General features: G+C 42.4%; 2 protein-coding genes and 2 long non-coding RNA genes across 6 annotated transcripts in view; 3 read left to right on the forward strand and 1 right to left on the reverse strand.

Moving 5' to 3' along the window:
- Positions 1–19,937, reverse strand: part of LOC111253706 (protein O-mannosyl-transferase Tmtc4-like) — a 46,652-nt gene extending 26,715 nt beyond the window's left edge. The window contains exon 1 of one of the 2 annotated variants that reach the window (XM_086974683.1): positions 19,802–19,937. The gene's annotated coding sequence lies outside the window, so the exon portion shown is untranslated. Of the gene's footprint in view, positions 1–5,881; positions 6,680–19,801 lie in introns of those variants that run through there. The other variant, XM_022813506.2, reaches the window with a different exon arrangement.
- LOC147754533 (uncharacterized) lies at positions 3,945–5,904 on the forward strand. Its single transcript, XR_015316908.1, has 3 exons — positions 3,945–4,409; positions 5,363–5,461; positions 5,785–5,904. It is a non-coding gene; the product is annotated as an uncharacterized LOC147754533 (long non-coding RNA).
- On the forward strand, positions 10,398–14,037 carry LOC147754534 (uncharacterized). The gene is made up of 2 exons (XR_015316907.1): positions 10,398–10,814; positions 11,250–14,037. It is a non-coding gene; the product is annotated as an uncharacterized LOC147754534 (long non-coding RNA).
- Positions 19,938–20,084: 147 nt separating the features above from the next.
- LOC111253758 (uncharacterized) overlaps positions 20,085–23,692 on the forward strand; it is a 45,743-nt gene continuing 42,135 nt past the window's right edge. The window contains exons 1-2 of one of the 2 annotated variants that reach the window (XM_086974679.1): positions 20,085–20,224; positions 20,899–22,893. In XM_086974679.1, the coding sequence (XP_086830805.1) occupies positions 22,029–22,893 (865 nt within the window). In that variant the 5' untranslated portion in view covers positions 20,085–20,224; positions 20,899–22,028. Of the gene's footprint in view, positions 20,225–20,765; positions 22,894–23,692 lie in introns of those variants that run through there. The other variant, XM_086974680.1, reaches the window with a different exon arrangement.

The following is a 23,692-nucleotide window of genomic DNA, read 5'->3' on the forward strand; positions in this document are numbered from 1 at the left end:
AATGTTAAATTATGCCTAGGTATAAATTATCGAAGGAAGAGGAACATTGAATGTTTACGATTCCCAACGCAGCGCAAAGCTGTGTTATAAACAAACCTCACTACACGCGATAACTAGTTTAGGTCAAATAGGGGAAGGCGCACGACCGTATTGTATCGATCTTTCGATAGAACAGATAGAAGACAGGTCAACAGCAGGAAGTTTAGAAATAATAGCGAGGCTAGTGAGAAGATAATGGGCCTCTGGTGGTATTATGAACTAGACACGTCTACCGATAATCTTTTAGACATAGGATAAGCAATATGCGATGAGCCGAAGGCATACGAACTCAAATAGTAAAATAGGTTGCCCTAACCAATTAAAAAAATTAAAGTAGAACAAGATGCAAGAAAAATTATTTGTAGACGTGTTGTTTTTCGGCCGAGGCTCTAGATATCATTACATTCACGATCCTGAATTGCAGGATCAAGAGATAGGCCCGTATATCTGAAGATATACCGGAAGACTGTCTGACATACTGCTCGTACATGCACTAGCAGTAAGGTCCGGTCGGTGAGGTCCTGTTGTACGTCCGACACGATTACATCTAAACAGCCCACACAACCTGAACCAAAATTAGGCTGCTTTAAATGCAAAGAAGAAAAGCAATTTGCTTAAGCTTGAATCGAGCAGGCAAATCGGCAATAAAAGTACCTTACTGCGATCAGATGTTTGGTAACGATTTTATATGAAATCAGCATTTTATATGACGAAAAGTGCCTTGGGCTTTGAAGCGACTAAATTACTTCTTTTTCTAACCTAATAATTCCACAGATGAGCATCATTTCTCTCTCTCTCTATCTCTCGCGCCCTCATTTACGTGAAATACCAACGGCGCTATACTCAGTCAGCGACAAGTTAATGGCCATAGATGTCAAAACAACCGTTGCTGGATGCGAATATCAGAGACGCTTCGTACCCCCAACATTTCGAGGCCGAACGAATCAAAGGCGTATAGATACATCGGCTGATTTTGACGTATACGTGCATTTTTGGAAAATATTGCAGCTGTAGTTCTTGACGTTTCCCAGCGCCGGTTACCTACCTACCTGTTTATTTTTAAAAACTAAATCGGCACACTGTCTCGATATTAAAAGGATACTAGTATAAATTTCAAAACAGGGTCCTTTGAACCACATTAGTCTAACAAGATGGCGTAGGCGGTCATGCTGACAATTTGAGATCATGGGTTTTATATTCGAATCGAACAGGGCATTTTAAAGAATAAAACAGGCCGAAAAGCGATATTAATTATGCTAATTTTTCTACCATAGTCACGAAATCGCTAATCGACTTGCCATCTCGAAGCACATCGTTTTACGAGAAAAGCTTATCGAGACGTGCTAATCTTAGGAAGAACAGTCTCCTTTGGCGACTGCCTTGTTAAGTGTTCCTTCAAATGCTGTTACGTTGGCCTTGGCAAATCAGTCATCCTCATTATTTTCGTTCGCCGAACTTCTATTGCTGCTTTGTTCGATGGTCAGTCATCGGTAGTGAAATAGTTTTATTATGTCTTGTCCAGACGAACGACCACTACGATGGTATCGTTTACTGTGATATATATACATAGACGGGCGTTTAGTTTTAATCTATGATGCACCGTTCTTCTTTCGAAATCTCAGAGCTGCAGCCGACTGGTCTAATAGACACGGCTGAATAAGATCCTAATCGGCTCAAGTTAGTAGCGCTCGTCTGGACGACCAGACTAGTTAATTGTCGCGTAACTTACGTCGCTCGTCCGGCATGTCGCCGCTGAGCAATGGCGACAACGTTGAATTTAACTTACGATAGAAGAAATTCTTTTGGCTCTTCTGTTGTATTATTGGTTGAGGAGCGTGCTGAACAGCTAGCTCTGTACTAGCCGCCAAACACGAAGGCTTTAAGAGGAAAGAAGCCGAAAATATAAAGGACGAAGCCCGAAGCGTTGAGAATAGACCGGTGGATGGCGAGCTGCGAAATTAGACTAGGTGTCGGACGGACCACTCGGACTATTTTGTTCAACTTGTGAATTACCAATCTATCAATTGGCTTTGCTTATGGATAAATGAATATGCAATAGTCGCCGTTTGTATTTAGACTGTGAATGAGTTTAGCAGGGAGAATGAAAGGCAGACGAACGAGAAGCCTTTGAAAAAGGGTCTGCGTTGTATTTTGAAATTCATTCACATCAGCCCAACGTATTTTGTTGAAACACCAACAATCAGTCCAATAGAAAGGCGTCTTGGCCTTGAAATGCTTTTTTAGAAAAGACATGCCAGAGACATCAAAAGTTAGAGAAGTCATGACCTTAATCCTTCGAAGTACGTTTTGGATATTCGAAGGCCGATTTCCGAAAATGGGTCTAATGGCGGAAGGTGGTCCAAATGTGGGAGAAAGCTTGAGAAAGGTCGTCTTTGTTTCATATCATGGAACATGTTTTCCACCTTGTGGTACATTTCTGTACAGACTGCTCATAGAGTTACCATACGATAACTTTCTGCATAAGTTTCTGCATAATCTTTGCGCCGCTCTTCCAAAGGTCAGATTCTTTATCAGTAAAAATTAAAACACGATGTCAACTTTTTGATGTTCGCTTGAAGAAAGCTCTGCTTCTTTCACCATGAGCTGCTGCAGCGCTGATTGTGTTACCCTTATCCGTGTGGGGCAACTTAATGATTTTAGAAATCTGTAGTTGCGCCAAACGTGTGTCTAGCGAGCATTGATTAATGTACCTTGAGGTGTGCTTGCCACCTTCGCGTCGCCCGGTAAAAGCTGGGCGAAGGAGTCTCAAGATATCTGAAATAACTTATTTTTATAGTGTTTTTCTTTGAATATTTTGAAGGAGCCCAAACAGACTTCGCAGTCAATCTAGATTTATTTATGAATAACTATGCCAATTCCCCAAATACTTTTTTTCGGTGCTTGTTGGTGCCCAATGTTCGACTCCGCAATTAATAAGCCGTAGGCGGTCATTTTTTTATAATCTGCACGGGCGATAAGCTGCTTATTAATGATCTAGGGCACCGATTAATTTAGCTGAATTCATCTGATTACATCAAACAGTTTCCCCGTGCAACGGAGTTCTACCATGACCGTCACAATCGGAGACGTACGATTTTAAGTTGGACAAGCCATTTTTCAATATTGCGAAAGTCTTCGCACTGACATATACGCGAGCCAAAATTTCGAGACTAATGAATTGAATTGAATGACTTAAACGAACGTGGCACGGCAGAAGGTATTCTCCCAAACGCGTAACAGCAGAGAAGGACACCGTATTCTTTGTGCTCCGCAGCCCTATTAGTTAAACACTGCTCGTATCACCTGTGCCTATTATAGATGACATCGTGACACTTCTAGAACAAATTAAAAAAATGGTGATATGTTATTCATGTAATACATGTATATGGTATGGCTAAGCTCTGGTCGTGGTATAATGGCAACTCGCTGATGTTTACACGGCAGTCGATTTGTACAAGTTACAGAACACTAGCGCGTTAGTAAAACCATTTGTGCGAGATCTATTTAGCAGCCGTATCAAAAATAGCGTGAGAATTTATTAACAAACAAATCATTACCTTTTACACATCGATGCCAATAAGTATCAATAAATCCATTACCAGAACTAGACCACGTTGTATGCAACTCTGTTAAACGTCTGAACCAATAGCAGGTCCTAGGATTTGGCCGTAATCCTGTCATATAAGATTGAATGAAAGCGGGAGACATGTTTTGGATATGAGGTGCTTCGTATGCTTCTGCCGTTCATTTTGTTTGTGACCGGGTTATTTAGTGTTGTCCTATTACTCTTGTTGCCCACAACGCTCGCCATTACAGCTGCCAACTGTTTAATTCGGTGGCTTAATTTAGCCTGCGGCATGATTCTCGCTATGAGCCGTCCGCGTAGACCGAAAATCGAGTCTAGCAAATCTTTCTCTTTCCTTCCAGTCGGCCAACAAGCGTCTAGAAACCCCGTTCGTCCCGCAGCAGCTGTCGTCAAAAACATAGCCAACGATTCGAAATCATCGTTCTGATACGACCAGGGCCATTTGCAACCTCTGACCCCAATTCCCCGTGGATCCCGACCTTAACGTTAACCGATGGCCAGCGGCGACGTCGCAGTCACTCAACACCAAAGGCGATTATCGACCGAGATGGCAGTATATCCTAGCCGACGAGCAATACACAGGCATGGGAATTATGAATTGATACATCACACCATCGTTACCCTCAAGCATAATGCAACTGTTAATGGAACTCGCAAGCCATGCGGAAAAGACAGAGAACACTGTTAGTGTTCTTTGTTTTTTGTCAACACAGAGGTAAACAGAAACGCACGCTTGGCTCGGCTAGGATGGAAGGATCCATCCATCTTCTTCAATATACAACAGGTTAACTATTCCAAGGATTCTCCAAATGTATCACAGCATAAATCAATTTTTAGCCTAACTTAAGGTGTTAGCCTGTGAGGCTTTTAGTCAGATTCGAACATATAAACCCACATCTCTGTTAAAAATAATGCGGGTCGTAATTGAGGCCCACGTCACAATGAATAGTGTCTAACAGTGACGTTTCATTAAGTCGAGATGTCGAACTTCATTGGCAATGTTTATCTAATTAGACCAATCAGTCTACTCCTTAATGCGCGCCTTACGGGACATATCTACACCGTTGTCTGAGTGTCGCCCTCTAAGTCGAACTTAGTACTGTACACAGAATGGCCAAAGAATATCTATGGTTATGTCAAAGAGAAAACAAAAAAAAAACAATAAATAAAGCTGTTTCATACGCGTCTTTGTCTCGCATAACACATATAGATAGACGCATGTAAGCTTGAATTTGAAGGAAGCGCGTCTGTTATTAGTTTAAAAAACAAAGCAGGAGAAGGAACGAAAGCAACATTAATTTTTCATTAGGCGCATTGATTTGTGGGTGAATGGTCGAACATTAGCAGCCATTACGTATTCACTAACCTTCTAGGACGCATAGGTCTGTGGTAGGCAGTGGGAAAACTATCTGCCCCAGTCGCTGGACCAATTCTCTTGCGTAAATTTTGTCGAATCTTCAAGCGACTGGACAGAGAACTTAGCTTTAACAGAACTAACAATTTTTTTAAATATGTGTTCCTATTTGCAATACCACAGAGACACAAAATTAAAACACCGCAGTTTCAGTTCGATGGTTACATTTTCATTTTCTACTACGAGCGATATGGCAACGATTTTTCGACCTTTAGCAAACAAGAAGGCAAACTTTTTGGGACACACGACAAACGCGTGAGTTTGAAATTGTGTAATTAACAATAAAACTTGCTAACGGTAAATACTATTGATTTCCCTTGCAGGCGTTATCTCACACGTACACAAGAGTGTTTTGGTTCTGTCCTCGTGTTTATAGCTATCTAGCTGCGTACGCTGGTTGCTTACCTGGTTTCTGCCTACTCGTATGTAATCGATTAAGTAACGAAATTAAGAAAATCCAATAATTTCCTCAGCAAACCTTTAAAAGCGAATATATCTTTCCTATTACGGGTTATAGAATATTGAGGTTGAGGGATGATTTCGTGGAAATTTCTACCTGCAAAACTCTTCGATGTCTACTTAGGATCAGGCCAACATCCTGTACGTAACACGAGCATGCGAAATTGAAAGCAACAGTAATGCTGCGTAGCGTGTCGTGCCGTTTACTGCTAGTTACTAATTTCAGAATCAAAATAAGTTCAATGGGTTTCATCAATATGTTTCATCTATTATGTACTAATTGCAGGATCGCGTTTACCACCCGGTGCAGCCTTGAAGCTGCCAATATCTTCTTAAGTTAAAAGTTTATGCTTTACACAAACTGAGCAACATGCGACACTTACAAAGAAATCGAAGGCAGAACTGAATTACGTCACGATCGACGCTGTCAGTACATTAACCTCGCATTGAGCAAAAGTTAACTGTAACAACTTGTGCTCCATTGTATCTCACTTCATCAGGTCATGGCCAGATTGTCAATAGCTATTTGGCTACTTCTCGTTAGCCAGTGCAGTCCAAGTTTGGTGAGCACCTGTCCGGTTGCCCAGTATAATGGCTTCTCAAACTTGTGACCAAAGACTAAAGCTTATTCAAGTGCTCTTAATAGATCACTCCTCATACAATGCGCATTTATCTTCTTTCCAAACACAATGAGAGTTCGCAGAGATCACAATGGTAGCGTATTTCGTCAAACATTCAAATTTGGGCTTCTTCGGGGTCACCTGTGCACAACATTGGTCCCGGAACACAATTTGCTTGAATCGCGTTCTTTTCAACTATTTTCGGGCTTGCTATTCTATTTACGGGTTAAAGGCTCATATCGTTCCTGTGTGCACGCACGTTAGGTACAAGATAAAGATGGTTAAACATTTAGCATACTTAGGTTAACATTAAAGTCCTGCTACAGTCTACAAGGACTGCACTACTATGCACTAGTGATTGTCGTCGATGCCCCTGTCGAGCGTGCAAAGCCACAACAGACTTCTTCAGCGCGGCCAGCTGAAGCCCCCCGGCGGCACTTCGGCGACTTCTGTGAGTTAGCGAAGAGCGAACTGATAAAGGCACGCAATGAAGCCCACAACGAAAGAGAGAGAAGGCTCGCTGTTACGATGCGCTTGTAAATGAAGACTGACTGAAGGCAGGCTTCAGCGACGGCGGTCTTCTCTTACCCAGTTTTCACCTAGCCCTCACCCGCCTTCGTTTTCAGTTAGGATTTCGTTTGAATGGCCTGAGCTATGTGGTTATAATGAGGTGTTACACAAGTAAGTGCTTTTGCTTTACTTGAATGAATTGCTGATTTGTACCTGGTACGAAAAATTTAAGTAAAAAAACAAGATCGTACTTAAGTATATAAAATGTGCTAATGATAAATATGTTTTTGTTAGGAAAATCAACAAATTCTTCTTCTCATAGTACTTCCTCAAACATGCTAGTAGTGCAAAAGACAACGAGTGAATCTCTGGTTGATTGTGCTCGTTCTATAGAGTGCAGAGAACGTGGTCGATTGAGCACCAAGACTCTTCAAAAACATAGTGTAAATCCGAATAGTGAAATTAATGCCAATAATGTTGATATTTTTCGTCCCAGCGCACTGATAGGTGCCACCCCACTACCTGCAAATTAAAAGTGCGCTAGATCTAACGGGTCGAAACTACCCCTTTTAATACTACCTGCAATAATTATTATTATTTGGGCATTTATCTCCGGTTACTAACTGTGGGATAGACTTCAGCTACCAGTAAATCATTGGTAAATTTTATAGAAGTTGATAACGTGTGAAATCAGTTACAACAAAGTGTCATTCTGACTTAGTTTTTTTTTTTTTTTATAAATATGCTGTTTTCAAATATCAATTTTTGCTCTATGAATTCGGGACTCAATACTAAGACCATCGACAATCAATAATCGAACAATAATTGTTTTGGAAAATTAAGTTTAATTGATGTCTTCGGGGACGCGTTGTAATGTGGGTCTAAACCCGGGCATAGACACACGGTTCGTTTCGGGCTCATGCTAGGAGTCAGTCAACAACACGTCTGATGGAATTGTGTCTAATGGCGGCACCGTACGTAAAACTCGAAACATAAAGATTTAATTAAGCAGTGTGCAGGTGCGGCCTAAGCTGACCTTAATGAACCCGTTTTGACATTAGGCCGATTGTTTACACTTAGTGATTCTCTATTACACACTGCCGGAAACAGATCGGTTTCTAACCCTTGCAGGGATTCTAGTTCTTACATAATTACATTAAAGAAGCAGTACGCTACAGCCGCCAGAGATTGTTTCCGTCACCACGCTTATACATACGTAGTTATTTAGGTCCTGTCCTTATCACCAATGTTTGCGTCAAAATAAGTTCAGGACGTTATACTTCTCTGAAGGTTTGACTACTGACTAAGTATAATAAAAAAAAATAATAAAATTTATGTGTTGTGCTGATTTTTCGTGGACTATTATTATTATTATTATATACTAATTTTCATCCAAGGATAATTATTGCGGTATTTGATAAGTTTGTGACTTATGGACTTGATGTTAACAGATAAAATATATAGATATTTTAAGTTAGAGCCCAGCAAGGATGGGAGATTAATTAATAAGTTAACTAGCGGAGTTTATATATAGTTGTTGTTTTAACTTTAACCACAATAGCTTTTAGAGTCTAAAATAATTTAAAAAGTTCTAATTATGTACGGGCTCCGAACAGAATTATGATCTTGACCATATAATAAGAAGTGATAATAAGAGGATGTAATGTTCTGCCTTTGATGTGTAAATGTGATGTACGTTTAAGCCTTATAAACTTAAGTACAGTACCTGAATGTAATGGCAAACCTTTTAGCATTGTCAAAAGAGTAACTAAACAACACTACCATTGCTTCCGCAGTTTCTTAGCGGGCTGGGTCGACGTACAGGCGCTGTTGATATGGCTCGGTATTATCTGTAATTCGAGTTTTGGTTAGGGCGTTCTTTGTAGCGATCATTTTGGAGTCCCTGAAGAAGTGTGATTTCGGCTAGTCTAAGTTCGCATTCCAAGACTGAGTTCCAGACACCGTCGCCGTATATAATTCAGTGTATTTTACCATGTTTTAAGTCTGTTAGTTAAGCCGTTAGCCATATCTTCTCGACTTATTCATTTTCAACACGAGAGGCGTCTCCTGACCAAAGGACTCAGGCGAGCCGATTGTGTGGGAAGCTTCTTCTCTCTCTCTCTCTCTCTCTCTCTCTACTTCTACCGTATTGCTCTCAAGGGGCGCATGGGTTGGTGGAGCACTTTGTGCCCACTGCTGAGTGTGTACCTTTACAGACTAGATAGATGGCGCTCGCAAAAACACAATTCAATATGTACAGATTTTCCGTCGACATAGTCCCCACTCGAGATAATGCAACTAAAGGTATAGATCGATAACCACGCTAGCCTAGCACTTTTGGTTATATTAGTTATTTATAAAAGATGGTCAGTCGAATCAAAATGCTCAGAACTGATATTTTTTCTGTAAGCGCAATTTTGCATAAGTACTTTTTGTCTAAATTAGCCAAGTAAAAGCGCAACTGGTCTATATTTGATTACCATTCCGACTAAAACGAACTTGTTTCAAGTTACAGTCCTAGAAGGTCGCTTGGACTAAACAGTTGACATCGTTAGTAAATAGTCACTAAAGAGAAAAAAAGCCTCTAGTAGCACGCATGGGTTGAAACGAGCCAAAGTAAGAAATAGGCACACAGAAGTCTGTAACTGTCAGACTGTTCACGTTTCGCCTGCTGCGGTCCGCGATCCTCATTGTTATGACACAAACTTACGACAATCAGTGTTCGAGCCGTTCATTTTACTACTGTTCAAGGCGTTGTACGATGCCCAAGGACGTGTGCGACGCTTGCGGACTTTTAAATTCGACTTGCTCACCGATAAACCGTACCTGAACGGCACAGCTAAAGTATTCTAATTGTTAAATTCAACAAATGAAGGGGTTAAAAACAGCACGCTTCTCCGTGAGCTGCTTCTTATCTAAAGACCAACTGTTCAAAACTGAACCCATATCTGGGGACTCAGATGGATAGAGCCATTAGAATGCCAGCTTCCCTACTTTTCGAAAGTAATGTTTATTCTGGCTAACTCTTGGCATCACATGGAAGCATTACGTGTTTAGACAAGTACAAGATAAATTGACATGGGCAGAAAAGCATAAGCATAACTCTTTGTTTGTTGCAATTGACTGACCTGTTTTTTCCTAGAGGTTTGAGACCTCGTAGAACAGTCAATAATGCCCCGGGGCAGAGTGTCCCAAACATCAGTGAGGTAATAATCCTGCGACCTAGTGAAGACTAACTTGCACAACACGAAACTTCGTGGTAGACATTGTTAAAATATAAATCAACCGCTCTGCACGACGCAGGTTTTACGAGGTATAGCATTAAATCATTAAAGGAACACCTAACCCTTTCTGGGAAGTTTTGCCCGCTGCGTTCTCGATACCCGTACTCGCTTTTGACAGACGTTGTTGAAGACCTTCTATATACGAAAAAATGTATGTTAAGGTGTTCTTGAAAGTTTCATTGTCGGGGAGCCTTCGAGTTCTTTATTAAGAGAGATTTTCAAGTCAATATTAGAGAAAAAAAAATGTAAGCGATTTAATATTTGAAATGAATAGTTCTTTAATAATTTAGGTACTATTTCGATGTTTTTTTAAAGGCCCTGCCAAGCGTCCGCCGAACGCATAGGTGGAAATACGACACGAAAGCGGTCCAACGACACCAATACGCAGCGCAGTAAATTAGCGGCCATAAATGTACTATCTTGTTTGTAAACGTTGTGGCGGTGTATTAAGTCAAAGCAAATGGGCACTCTCTATAGAGCTGGCCATTAGCAATGTTGGCCGGGTCGACAAAGAAGCAGTTATCTCTAGCTTTCATTTGTGCCTTATTGATTCACCTGTCTGCGGCCCAGGACCGTAATAATAATAAGGCAGAATAACATAGCTATTGGCTTCGAAGCCGCTATGTAAAGCAGGGCACTGCATCACCGCCTACGGTGGCTAGTTATTCACAACATGTCACAGGCTCAATATGGCTATGGCAACGATAACATATGGGTGACAAATGGCCTGATTCGAGCAAAGCTTGCTGGCGAGGGCTATTCTAAGGGGATCTGTGCTGCGAATATGTCAAGCTTGAAGCGTCTAGTATTGCGAGGAACGTAGAGTTGGAACTCGATGTTCTTGTTTGTTGACATTACGCCGGAACTAATCATTGCTAGTTTGAATCTGTGTTTATGAAGAGGTGATTTTTTTGGATATCTAATTAACTCAGTAATCCACCAACTTGTTGTTATTGTCGTTAGCTTTTAATGTCTTCAGCTATTTTTTTGACTTTTCAGTTTGCACTGCCTAACCCTGCTTGCGCCATCTATCTCCTCTGAGTGCGTAGTAAAGAAAGAAAATATTGTATACAACCTGTATGTAGACTAAGAAAGTATTGTGTTGTTTGTCGAGAGCGATGTTGTTGTGCTTGTGAGAACCCGCTATTGAACTGTGAGAAGCCTCTATTTTTCTTCCGATTTGTCGTCACAAGGAACATCATTTACCCTTGGTTTATTATGGCCGTGTGTGGGTAAAACACTAGCATAATCACATGAGTGGGTAACGACGAAGGTCTTTATGAGCTCGTGCATAAGCGTACGGTGCTGTTTACAGAAATATTGTTTCCTTCATTCAGGTAAATGACGGACATACCTCGCCAGGGATGGCTGAAGTGGAATAATATGACCGACCCAGCTGTAAGGCTCTGTTGTAAGGGAGAAACCTCGCATTGGGTCACATTGATGAATCTAACTTGTCGTACGTATTCAATGAGCTAAGGCAACACCCAGAAATAGTGAAGAGCCCGACCTGAGAATAACTGGTCAGACTTGTTCGGGACGAAAAGCCTTCCTAAAATGATAGGCAATTGGATATTTCGGAAGTACGTTAACGCTTGCGTAAGCAGCAAAGGTTAAAGGTGGTAGCCTTTTGCAACCCGTAGTTCGATGACACACTAAATAGTAAATTTCTATAACAACGTGGTAGAAAGGTAATCAAAAGTGATTAAAATAGAAACAGTATTTTTTTTTTTTATATAAGTGTCGTTCATTTTATAGTAATGAGATATAGTACCAACAACCAGAATAACGTGATGAGTCAGTGGGGATTTTTCAGTTTCTTTTTTTTTTTATAAGGCGACCTAGAACTTCGACCGGTGGCTAAGCTACTCCTCGAAGTCTTCTACTCGAAGAGGCTTGATATTGATAAAGGCTTTACTTGTATTTCTAATAAAAATAATGTGTTTTGTTGTAGACGTGTATTTTTAAATTGCGTTTCAGTGGAGACATCAGCCAAAAATGTAGTAGACAAAATATCCCCACTACAGTTGTGCTGACCATCAAGGTAACGCGGGCACTAGCATCCTCGATCCGCCGGAGTTTTGAGTGTTGGGTCCGAATTTTCATATTGAAATCTATTTTATTGGTGATACGTCGTATCTTTCGGAGTCGCAGGTAGCTAAGTGTTTTAATTGCTTTTGCTTCAAAGGCAGTTTAGGCATGTGTGCCCAGTGTCGAAGCGTGCAGTCATTCAATGGTGGCCTGGTCAGTCATGCGGCCAAATCTAGTCGAGCCAACTCAATGAAAATCCGAATCAAATGATGAGCCCATAAATTTCGCTAGCATCTAAGACGGTTCCAGCTGCTACTAGACAAACCACGCATGACGTCGATGCTGAACATCAATCAACGAAAACGGTACACCGTCTTTACTTTAGACACAAAGTTAACTAATATTTCTCTTCAAACACACTCTACAGTACTACGTATTATCATATCGAGAGCTATACGGTACATCAGACACTCGCGGCCAGGGTCTGTTACCAAAAACTAATATTCTAAAACTCGTACTATACAATTAATATGGAAGGAGTTCCGATTTCGGGTGACTCTATGCGAGGTGTTGTATCGCAGAGGATAGCTTATAGTCTCAGGAACTGAGATTTTTAAAATATGGATAAAAAAGTAACTGTTGTACCAACCGTGGAACACAGCTTTATACAAAAGACAACAAAAGATTACTTTCAACTGCCTCTATTGTTGACAGTAGGCTAAATTCTGGAATTACACGAAGGTTTTACTTTCTCCTTAAACATAAATTTATTTGTAGTTTACCACTATCGTACGTAGCTATCACCGAGTGGCGGACTGTATATATTAAGAATATACCACAGTTTCGTTGTATCATTTATCCGTCTGTTTCTTGCCAAGTACTTGTATCTTCATCGTGGGTTTCATGTGCTTTGAACGTTTTACGTTAGCCTAACTTATTAATTAAATTGAAGCTAATACATAATGGTATGAACGAAACACTAATTCCCACACCTCAAATGTACGAGACGCCTTCATATCTTCAAGTTACGTTTTAAATGATTATCATATTCTATTTTTTGCCCAAATTAGAGGTTTCTCTTCAGTATACAAGGTTATTACGCTACCAAAATATTATTGGATTTTTGGCCAAGTTATTAGGTGGATTATCAGTTCAGCTAAACGATGACGGAAATGTAATAATTTTTGTTTCCGTTGTTTCGAGTGATGGCTTCTAGCGTGACACGTTAATTCGTATATACAAATGCATCTGCATGCCAAAATACTTCAAAGCTGACTGCCGCTAACACTGCTAGTTCGTCGGAGCAAGCAAAAATCTGCCAAGTGTTTAATATCATACGTACACCGGAAAAAAGACAAATGAAAGATCCACGAAAGATATGATCTGTTACGCCGTCAGCAGGACAACCATTGGAGCCGTTCACGGCGCGATTTTCAACGTTGGCCAAGTTTTAGTTCGCTTAAGGGATCACATTTGGCTTGCAAACAATAAGTGTCATCCTTGCGTTCGTCATCTAACGCAAAAATCTTTTTCGCCATTATCTCAATGTCGATTCCAAGTGAAATTTATATATGCCCATGTCGCATCTATCTAGCCAAACACTGCGGAGATCATTGGCCCTTCACTCATGATTATAGATAGCTGATTGGGTGCCAGATGACAACTAAGGCACAGTTCGGGGGTAGATCATCAATCTTAGGGCAACGCGAAAACTTTCGTGACTAATACGTCACAGACAGCGTCGCCAAAGTTCAACTGGTCCACTGAAGGCGATCGGCCCTCTACTCTGTACACGCAGCCGCGATACAGACCTGCATCGATTAGTACAGTTACAGGACTAGTAGCTGTTAAGGCACGGGCGCCGGTCGTATACGTGCCAGTCTTCTCTACCGAGTTCAAATGGTGTGTCATAAGTTGTATAGCAATTACATTTCTGTTTATCGCGTCAACTGAAAACACAATGCCCACGCTTACGGATGTCGTGAGGTGGGAGTCCGACAGCAAGGCTGTTGTTGAAAGTGGTCACTGCTTATAAATTCTAGATTACGAACAAAAAAAAAACAATGGTTGGTAGCGTGACGATAAACGAGATAACTCGCTCATAGAGGCTTTAGATAATGAATTTATGAAATGACATTATTCTCTCAGGTTCCTTTTGATATTGTGCAAATAAAAGTAATAATAAACACAAAAAAACAAAAATTTTTTGTTAACAATTGTCGACAGCCCTCCGTAGCAATAGACTGCGTAAGAAACAAAGGCAAACGCTCTAGACATATCACAACTGCAACTGAAGTATTCCGTTCAAATAAACACTAAAGCATATTTCAGGCTATTTTTTACTTTATATCATGTTATTCTCGACAATGACGTATGGTCTTCCAGCTAGGTTATTCTTGCTTGCAAGGCATAGTACTATCAATATTTATGTGTGTACAATCCTGTTTGAAGCTGTTACGTTATGTTTGCCATCTTTTCTTATCTCTAGCTAGCCTAGTTCGCATATATGCCGATAGTGAGCGCCACCTATCAGTCACACTTCTGAGAAATATGTGTGTATTATTATCTCCGACATTGGAAATCTAATAGGACCGCGAAGAAGGTGCTTTTAAAAAGGCGCCACAACTGTAAGAACCATGCTTACACATCTAGTAGTTGTCAATGTATAGAACGTATGTGTTTGTCTTACTATTCTATTTGCAGTTAATTTGTTTTGTGAATCACAAGGATGATTGTAGCTTATCTAATCGCTGGACAAGTCTAAGACCGGCGTTAGAGGATTACCGTAATAGAAAACAGCGAGCTTATAAGGACTGCATGAAAAACAAATAAACGGGCTTCAACAATAGTTCACGAGACTTCGGACTTAGTGCAAGCTTAATAATAAATAAGACTTACAGGGTTTGCATTCAAATCGTTCGTCCTTGTATACCTAGAGGGGCCATAACAATAGAAGCTTTTTTTTATACGAACGTACCAAGTCATATAACATGAATCGACGCAACGCATTAAGGAATTGTGCCAGTATACCTGCCGACCGGCAAAAGTTCTGCAAATACAAAATTCCTAATTACCACTATAACACTAGAGGTTTCTATATCTGGACGAATTGACTATCTTTAAGTTGCACGTGATTAAAAATAACATGAAAATAGCTGATAAGCATGGTTTTAATAAACTCCTCGAAGCGAGATCACACCTTGCGTCCTCGATCAAAAACAAGTCGACTTGGAAATAAAGAGAGTTGATCCATCGCTCAGAAAAAAGGCCACGAAGTGACCTAATTCAGTAACACTAATAACAGCGATCAGCAATACATATACTCGCCCTAAGCTTTTTTATGGCGTTCGTTTCACAAATCCCCTTGGAAGAATTCGCTTGAAGACAATGTACTATCACCCATAACAAAAAAAAAGACTTTAAGTGAAGCGGCTCGGCTAGTCTTATTATGAAATGTTTCTTAAGGTTATGAAACGCCTTAATCAACATGCTGCACGTTTTCCCCAATAGAAACTGTTAGAACGCTAAGCTCCAGAAGCTAACAGTCGTGGATTCTTAATTGTCCTATTTAGCAACGCGCACTCGAGATGCTTAATCTTGTATTGCTGATTTAAATACAGCATGAATGAAAATGGTAGTTGAAGATCAGATAGGTCTATGGGGGGAAGTGAAGGCGAAGGAAACGAAACTCTGCACAACAAATTTGTTGTTGAGTGTTTCAATTCGGGTTTCAGAAGTCTGACCCGAGAAGCTAACCTACAACATATTGAAAAACTCTTGTACAAAAGCCGCTAAAGGTCTTTCGGCAAAGGAGCGCAAAGCATCGTTAGCGAAGTTATCGTGATAGAGACAATCAACCAACAACATGACGAAGATGACAACTCAGTAGTTTCTCTAAAGAAAGAAAATTAATTTAATAATTTCTAGCATTTACAATATAATGCGAGGCTCATTATAATGACAATCATCACGTTCGTGGTCAGGCCACGTTTGTTCCTTGTTAGTGATCGTCCTGATACTTAAGCACCCTCGTTACTATGCATTAGAAATAGGTGCTACCGTTGTTTTCATAGTTTCGCTCAAATGTACTGTGAGCTTTCTCGTAACTACAATTCATCAACTGTATCACATGCATACAAGGAACCCAGTGTATTTAACATCTAGTAATAACTTTTTTCTGAATTCGATTTGTATCGAGTATCGAGCACATGCAATAAAGTCAAGCTAACCAGATAGCTAGTTAATGCAAACCATCAGCAGTTGGTCCGACGCATGTCCAAGGCAAGTCTGCTTCCTGAAATAAATTCTCTCAGTACCAACCTAGAGATTACGGGTAAGTATTCATGACTGTATGCTTCAAGGTGCGAACTAACTTTATTTTTGACAAAAGCCCTAAGGCCACATACTTCAATTTAAAGGGTGAAATGACGTTGAATCGTCAGAGCACAAATATCATATTACGTCTTTATTAGGAAATAAAACTTTGCGCCTTGGTGGTTTTACCCAACGACAGGGCATATTCGCACGTGCCTTTTTTATACCGCGTATGGTACTTAACGTTCTATTATCGCATTTTTATTATTTGGTTACCTAGCCAAAGCGTTAAGAAACTTATTCATTGAGAAATAAAACGCGTATTTTAATATATCCTTACTGCCTTAAAGTACTGCATCTCTCTCTGCTATTCATTCGTGCATTTCGATCTTTCTCGTTGCTCAGTCACTTATCGAATGCATTACCATTTATCTGAAGCAACGCTCAACGGTAGTAGCGAATGTAAGAGGTTGAAACATTTCCTTTGAATCTTGGCAAAAATATTTACTGAATTCGCACGTAAGCACATTTATACAAGCTGTGTACTAAAGCAAACAGAAATTGTTGGACAAATCTGTAGGTACCTGTAAGTACTTTAATAAGCATAATGCCACATAAGTAAGTAATTTATAAGCAAAGCTCTCGTCCACCGTACTTATCATGACTATATCGTCCAACAATGTTTACAGGCTCTCTGATCCAAAAACGTCCCGCCAAAAAATTTAAACTACTCGACGCGCGCTCTGGCGGATCGGCGCAGCCTTATATCTCCCAGCCATGGCATTATACAACCGTTTTCCCGTGCTGTGGAATTAGCAATATTCTACAGCGGTCGCCAGATCCGCGCGCTCATTCAGTCGGCTCGGCCTATTGCCGCCCGGCCCACAGATCGAGCATGACTCGCCGCTCTCACGTCATCCATAGCCCGCGCATCGTCCGCTGTCTGCCGCTGTTTGCCCGCCAACGGCCCTATTTGCATGTATCCCATTTGTGCCAATCCAGAACACAGCAATACAGATGGACAGCTGGTTGGTCCGCGCAGGGCGCTGAGTGCTTCTCTCTTCGCTGCCTTCCCTCACCTGCGCAATGCCTGAAATTGTTTCATTGGTTGACTTGTTTTTGTCCAATGTCTGGGATTGCCCCTGTCTGGGATTTAGCGGTGCCGGGTGGCAGCGGCAACTTTATCGAACTACCCGCAGTTGACTTTCGATTTTGTTTTGTACAACCGTACACGCTACAACCCACGTCTGTATATACTTCCACGTCGCAAAACGTGCGCGTCTACCAGCAGGCGGCTACAATGTTTCACTCTCGCTCTCTCTCACTCTCTCTGCTGTTACTCTAGTGTATACGAATGCGAAAGGGCAGCATTGCTGTGTTCATCTGACGGAGACGATTTTTCGCCTGTCTGGGAAATAAAATGGTTTATTCTAGCATCGACTAGCATGTTGCCGCAATTGTTCGGGATGCGTGTAAGTCTCCGATGTGTTTCGCATGCAAGGTTGCTTCTACTCGAATCGGTCATTAACTTCCTCGTTAGTTTCGTTTTTGCACTCTTTGTCTACGGACTGCCGTTATTCGACAGTTGTTTCGGCAATAACGTTTGTTACCGTCTCGATCGCTCTCGGCCCGTGTCCATCTGCCCCTCGTGCCGTTTTCGTCTGCTTCTACGAGTGATTCGAAGTTAGTCAGCCGCCGCCGCCGTCGTCTGTGTCTACGTACAGGGACCAACTCCCGCGCTAGTGACGACAGTCAGCAGTTGACAGTGGTCCGCCGGCCGTGGCAAGCGCTGATTGTTGTCTTCATTGCTACTAATCCACTAATGTCCGTTCTTTTGTTGGTTTGTGAACGACAACAGCACGATCGCGCTATATGCAGCAAATGCACGGAGCAGAAACACCTGCAGCGATAGTAGAAGTGCCAGTTATAGTGAAGAAGAGGAAGCACAGCGGACAGAAAGGGGACAAACGGCTACATACACACGTGAGGGAGAGAGGGCAATACGACTACAGCAGCAACGGCCGCCGCCGCCGCCGCAGCAGCAGCAGCAGCAGCAGAAACTGCTGCAGGATCAACTGCTGTGGCCGCTGCAGCAGCACCAGCAGTGAGTGAATTGGCCAGCGGGTGAGCGACGGCGAGTAGCAGCCGCGGAGTGGAGCAGCGCCCGCTGCAGCAGCAGTAGTAGTAGTAGGGGTAGACTCCTCAGCACCGCTACTGATTCCACCGTGGTTAAACAACTTTAGCAGCTGCAATGGTGGTGGCAGCAGCAGCGTAAGTGAACAAGCCACTGTTGTTGTGTATGTGGAGCGATGCAAGCTGCTATTCAACATCCGCTACTTCAAGTGCTCACTCAGTATAATATTGTAGCATTATTAGCTAATCTGATTAGCGTTGCGATTGCTACAGTCATTCAGGACCGTGCAGAGCGATTCAAGCGGGTAGCAGGTATCCAAACGCAGAGAGTACGAGCCTAGAGAGGATTTGTGTATGTGTGGGCTGGTTATATTCGTTGTTGTTGTTGTTATTGTGGTTGTTGTTGTTGTTGTTGTTGTTGCTGTCGCTGCTGCTGCTGCTGCTGCTCTTCACGGTAGAATTCTCCACGGTTTTGTGATGACTGAACGTGCGTTGCTACGTCTGAGTACATCGGTGGTGGTCTGGGTGGAACCTGCGTGCTGGGTCGGTACGACAGTGTCGTAGTTGTGACGAAGCGCTGAATCTAGTGCTGCTGCTACGACCGTAACTGGAGCTGATGACCATAATCTAGTTGTTGGCAACGGTAACATCAGCACGTCTGCAACGTCCACGATAAGACCCAGCTGCCAGCTCCCGTCTTTTCTTCTTGCTTGTTTTGCCATAGCAGTGGGCCTATTTGATGTGGCTGCGGCGGTAATCAGCTACGGCTGCAAGTTGAACGTTTTAATTCAATACGAATTGCATGGGAAGTACACAGACGTCGAAGGACAAACAGTATCTATTGGTACTTAGACAATAGCAATCACATATACGATACTGTTACAGACTTCAGTCCGTCGTTGAAATAAGTACGACTTGTGAACAGCTAAAAATGTTACGATTAACGACGCCGTTGCACGTAGCGGTGTTGTACCCAGTTTTGCCGTCACAGTCGCTGTAGTGTCTTGGCCCACTTCGGCAAGAACTGTCCCTTCAAACAAAGCACTCGGGCCGGAACAAGCTATAGCGTTACAGAAGCTGGAACAGGCTGGCATCTCGTTGCTTTCAGTGCTGGTATCACGACCATAGTGCTCTAGCAATGTACAGAGTGTATCAGCGATAGCAGCAACGATGGAAGCTGGAAGAGTTTAGCTAGCATGCGACAACCGCGTTGGTTGAATGAATAGATTTCCACCAAAATCGTCCAACAGCAGCAACGTCATAGGGGCTATTGGTGTGTCGTTCGCTACTAACGAACGTTACGTCCATTAGAGGAAGGGTCAATATTACCCCTTCGATCGCGACAGCTGCAGCCGTAACGCTGGTGCGTGTCTGCCTGCCTGCCTGCCTACCTACCTACCTACCTACCTACCTGTGAGTAGTTCAACTGCAGCCGCTGACAAGCGTGCTTATTTTCTACCTGATCCTTGTATGTAATAACACAGACGAGAGTGGTCTTACAGCTCGCGAAACGTTCCAAGTCATATAGTGCGGTATTGAAGTACTCGTGTAACTGTTGCTGCCCGCCCGTGACACGTCCTCTATTTTGCGCGTGTATGTCAAACAGAAAAAGAGGGCTGCAAAGAAGTTAGTGCAGTGTTCAGCCGATAAGAGGAGCAACACGAGCATAGTCGAACTTCGGTTGCTTGCAAGTGGCAATCGCAGCAGAGACTGGCAACGATCTGGGCAACGGAAACAGCCGCAAGATAACGACACAGACTAGATAAAAAAGACGCGAGATCAGCGCAACAAATCCAGGAATACTTGACAGTGGCTAAGATAGAGGATAAGACAGGTTAGTTAGAAGCGGGCTGGAAAAAAAAAAGGAATAAATATTGTTAGCTACTGAAGATCGTCTTTTTTGCCTTATGCCATTTATGGCAATCAGTATCTTGAATGTGTCTAGCTGTTGAGCGGTCCACGAATCAATCATTGGTTCACACCCGCCATGTCCATATAGAACACGTTATGACAACAGATCCAAGAAGCAAACAGCTCTTTGTTTCAGCACCATTTGATGCAAGCTCTAATTTCATTACTGTTACCACATAGGCTTTATTTTTGGTGTGCATTATATGCATACTGTGCTGCTTCAGTATCTGTAGTATCCACCAGCCTGTGTGGAACCGGTTCCATTCTATCCAGACGAGTCTCTTTGCTACTAACTTTTACTTGCTCCTATCCACTGCTCTCTATGACTATTTCTCCGCAAGCCTCTTAGTAGTGATGATTGAATGTGTGGCAATCACGCAGCGTGTTTTGCCAACCAATAATGGTGTGTGGTGAGGTCCTTGCCGATTTTGGCCTAACATGCGTTCAGTGATGGTAAAATATGCCCACAGATATAAATGGCGAGAATCATCTACCATGAAATATACCAAGGTGCACATACACGTGCAATAGATTGGCAGAGATCGCTTCTTTCTATTAAAGTCCTCCGTTAATAGTAGAAGTCTTTGTTGTCCACAGTTCATCTACGTGTTGTGCCCCAGTGGCCCGTGTTGTCGTCGTTTGCCACGTAATAACGTGGACGCTGCGGTGTCAAAGCCCAACACTGCACATGACCACCTCGTCCTGACAGTTGACCAGCAACAACAACAACAGCTGTAGTACCTATCTGAAAAAAACCAGCAGCAGAGTGGTGGTGGCGTTAACTTTAGTACCAGTGCTGGTTAATGCCTGGTGCCTGCGTGTCAAATTAGTGCGTTTGTCGTCGTTCGTTCGTCGGCGTGCCGGCCAGTCTATTTCCTACAACGACAACAAAAGTTACTACTGCTACAGCTGCTAGCGTACTGTTATGGAAAGCTAGTCGGCTGACAGCGAAGAAGGGTCCCTGTGATCGCGCTATTGTGGTCTCGAACGTGAACACGTTGCTTCGCCGGAGGAAGCTGCTCGCGCTGTTCTTTCGTCGAAAGGCTGAAGCAGGCAACGTCGAGTGTACCCCTTTAGCACATAGCGCGACGAGATAAGTCGAGAGAAATAGGAAACTGCAGTGTTCTAGTGTAGTTCTGGCTGGTTGGTGCAGGCTTAAAGGGCGGTGGCATTGGCAAAAAGGCGCTACTCCACTGGTGTAGATGTAGTCAAAATGAGTTGAACGTGTGTAGTCGTTCTCGTGTTGTGTTCGCTCTCGATCGCCGGGGGTGCGGTGCCAAGGTGGAGTCGGTAGGCCATGGAGAAGAGCTTTGCTTCGATCGACGAAGAAGAAGCCGTACGAAGCATACTATTAACACGACCAAGGAAAGTGAAACTTACACCGTCACCATTAACTACTTGCAGGCAACATCACTATAATTTAAAAAACGTCGAGTCTTCCTCGAAGTCAATACAATTCCCAGCAGAAGTAATATTGCGAGGTAGGAGTCAGTGCTATCGCTTAAAAGATATAGCGGGAAACCGAGCTAACCCTGGAGTAAAGAAAAGCTCGACATACAATTACACAAGAAGCCTTCATCACGCTCTTTCTGCCTCATCACAGTTTTTATGCTGCTTCTAATTAGCAGACAAACACCACGAATTGTAAGAAAATAATAATATCCAAAACAACAGGATAAAGGCTGATATATAGACCTTTGTCTCTGGCCTGTTCCGAAGCTGCCGCGATGATTCTCGCCTTATTCAAGTACATGTTACTAGTTCAGGTTGTTGTTGGAGGTTCGTTGTCACATATATCATCAGACAAAGATACAGACTTCACAAGTTCGGCTAGAATTGTAGCAGCTACTGTATCAACAGTCACCGCGACGAGGTCCCCCACCCGCGGAGGGGATCGCTGGAATCTGTTAGATAGTGGCAGTGAAAATTATAATGATAATAGCAGGGAGGGAGGCTTATCGTACTCAATCGACAGCGGCGGTGGTAGCAGTAAAGGCGAGTTATGGTTTGGAGAGAAATGGCTTTATACGCTGTCGGCGCGCTTGGTTCGAATACCACGTTGTCACGTCACGTCTTCAGCTAGCAGTTCCGGCCATTTTCATTGCAGCGTGCTGAACGCGACACACGCCGAACTCACATTCATGCCACTGGCTGCAGGCAACCTCACGGCGCGATTGCTGCTCCCAAATGATCAGGAAGTGATATTGCGCGGGGTCGGTTTGGCCAACCCGTTCCGACCGTCAGGTTTAGACTTTTATCGGTTGCCGCCCGGTGTGCCGTTCGAACCGTGGCTATACTTGCACAACCCATTGGCGAGGCCGATTCGCCTGTCAGAAGTGTACGCTACCAATCCGACGTTTTCAGTGGACGTTCCCGAAGGCACAAGTTGGACGATACCGGCTCGATCGACACGGCCTGTGGCGCGGGTGTCGATTGCTGCTGAACGCCGCTACGAAGTTTCCTATCTGCGAGTACGCTCAAAGCAAGGCGAAGTGTCCTTGTATTTGCCATTACGATATTTACCTGCGTCGTTAATGATGGATAAGCCGGCGCCCGAAGGACTAATTTTTCCGGAGAAGTCTCTAGATATTGGTAAGTACTGTGTGAGTATATATATATCCATGCATGCGTCGTTGTCAACAATCTATCTAAATAGAAAGAGATTTTAAAGGAATCGTTTACACGTGCTAGAAGTGTCATTGCTGATAGTTATGTTTACATAATGTAATCACGATTCATCGTGATTACGGCTTCAATTCGGTCCTACACAACTTACTAGTCGTTTTCAAAATATTCTTCTTTAACTTTTTAATAGAAATCATGTATTATGCGGTATATAAGCTACATATAAAGATTTCAGTTTTAGGTCGATAGCAAGTCAAACATTCTAGAAGTGCAAAGGCTCGAAAAAATAACAATTGACATTTTTGTTTCTAAAGCGGCCATTATATTAACAAACTAGGCGTATAAAAATTGATCTTTGAGCTATTTCGATGAATTCTTGAGCTCCTTTAATCTGAACGCTATTGAGATTCTTTCGAATTTTTCAGCATGAAAACTAGTAATAGTGCAAACTATCGATTTCAACGAAAAAGGAAATTTTTGATCTTGTTAAAGGTTGTTCAGGGCGGAGATTAAATAATAGTCTGTTTCGCTGAAATTGTAAAAATGACGTATGGCGAGTTTGTTGTTGTGCTTCACGAAAAACAAGCTTTTCTCCAATGGCAAGAGTGACACGGACGCATGCTCGTCACGACAAACACCTTGCTAAAGTCTGCCTTAATTTCGGCACCGTATGTATATATATAATGTTGTATCAAAGGGACTCATATGAGTTACACTGTATGGTCATCTTAGCGGCTATATGGGTTTACTGCATTTCGGATAAAGA

The sequence above is a fragment of the Varroa destructor genome, unplaced genomic scaffold (genome assembly GCF_002443255.2).
Source record: "Varroa destructor unplaced genomic scaffold, Vdes_3.0 BEIS01000007.1, whole genome shotgun sequence".
Classification (NCBI taxonomy): domain Eukaryota; kingdom Metazoa; phylum Arthropoda; class Arachnida; order Mesostigmata; family Varroidae; genus Varroa; species Varroa destructor.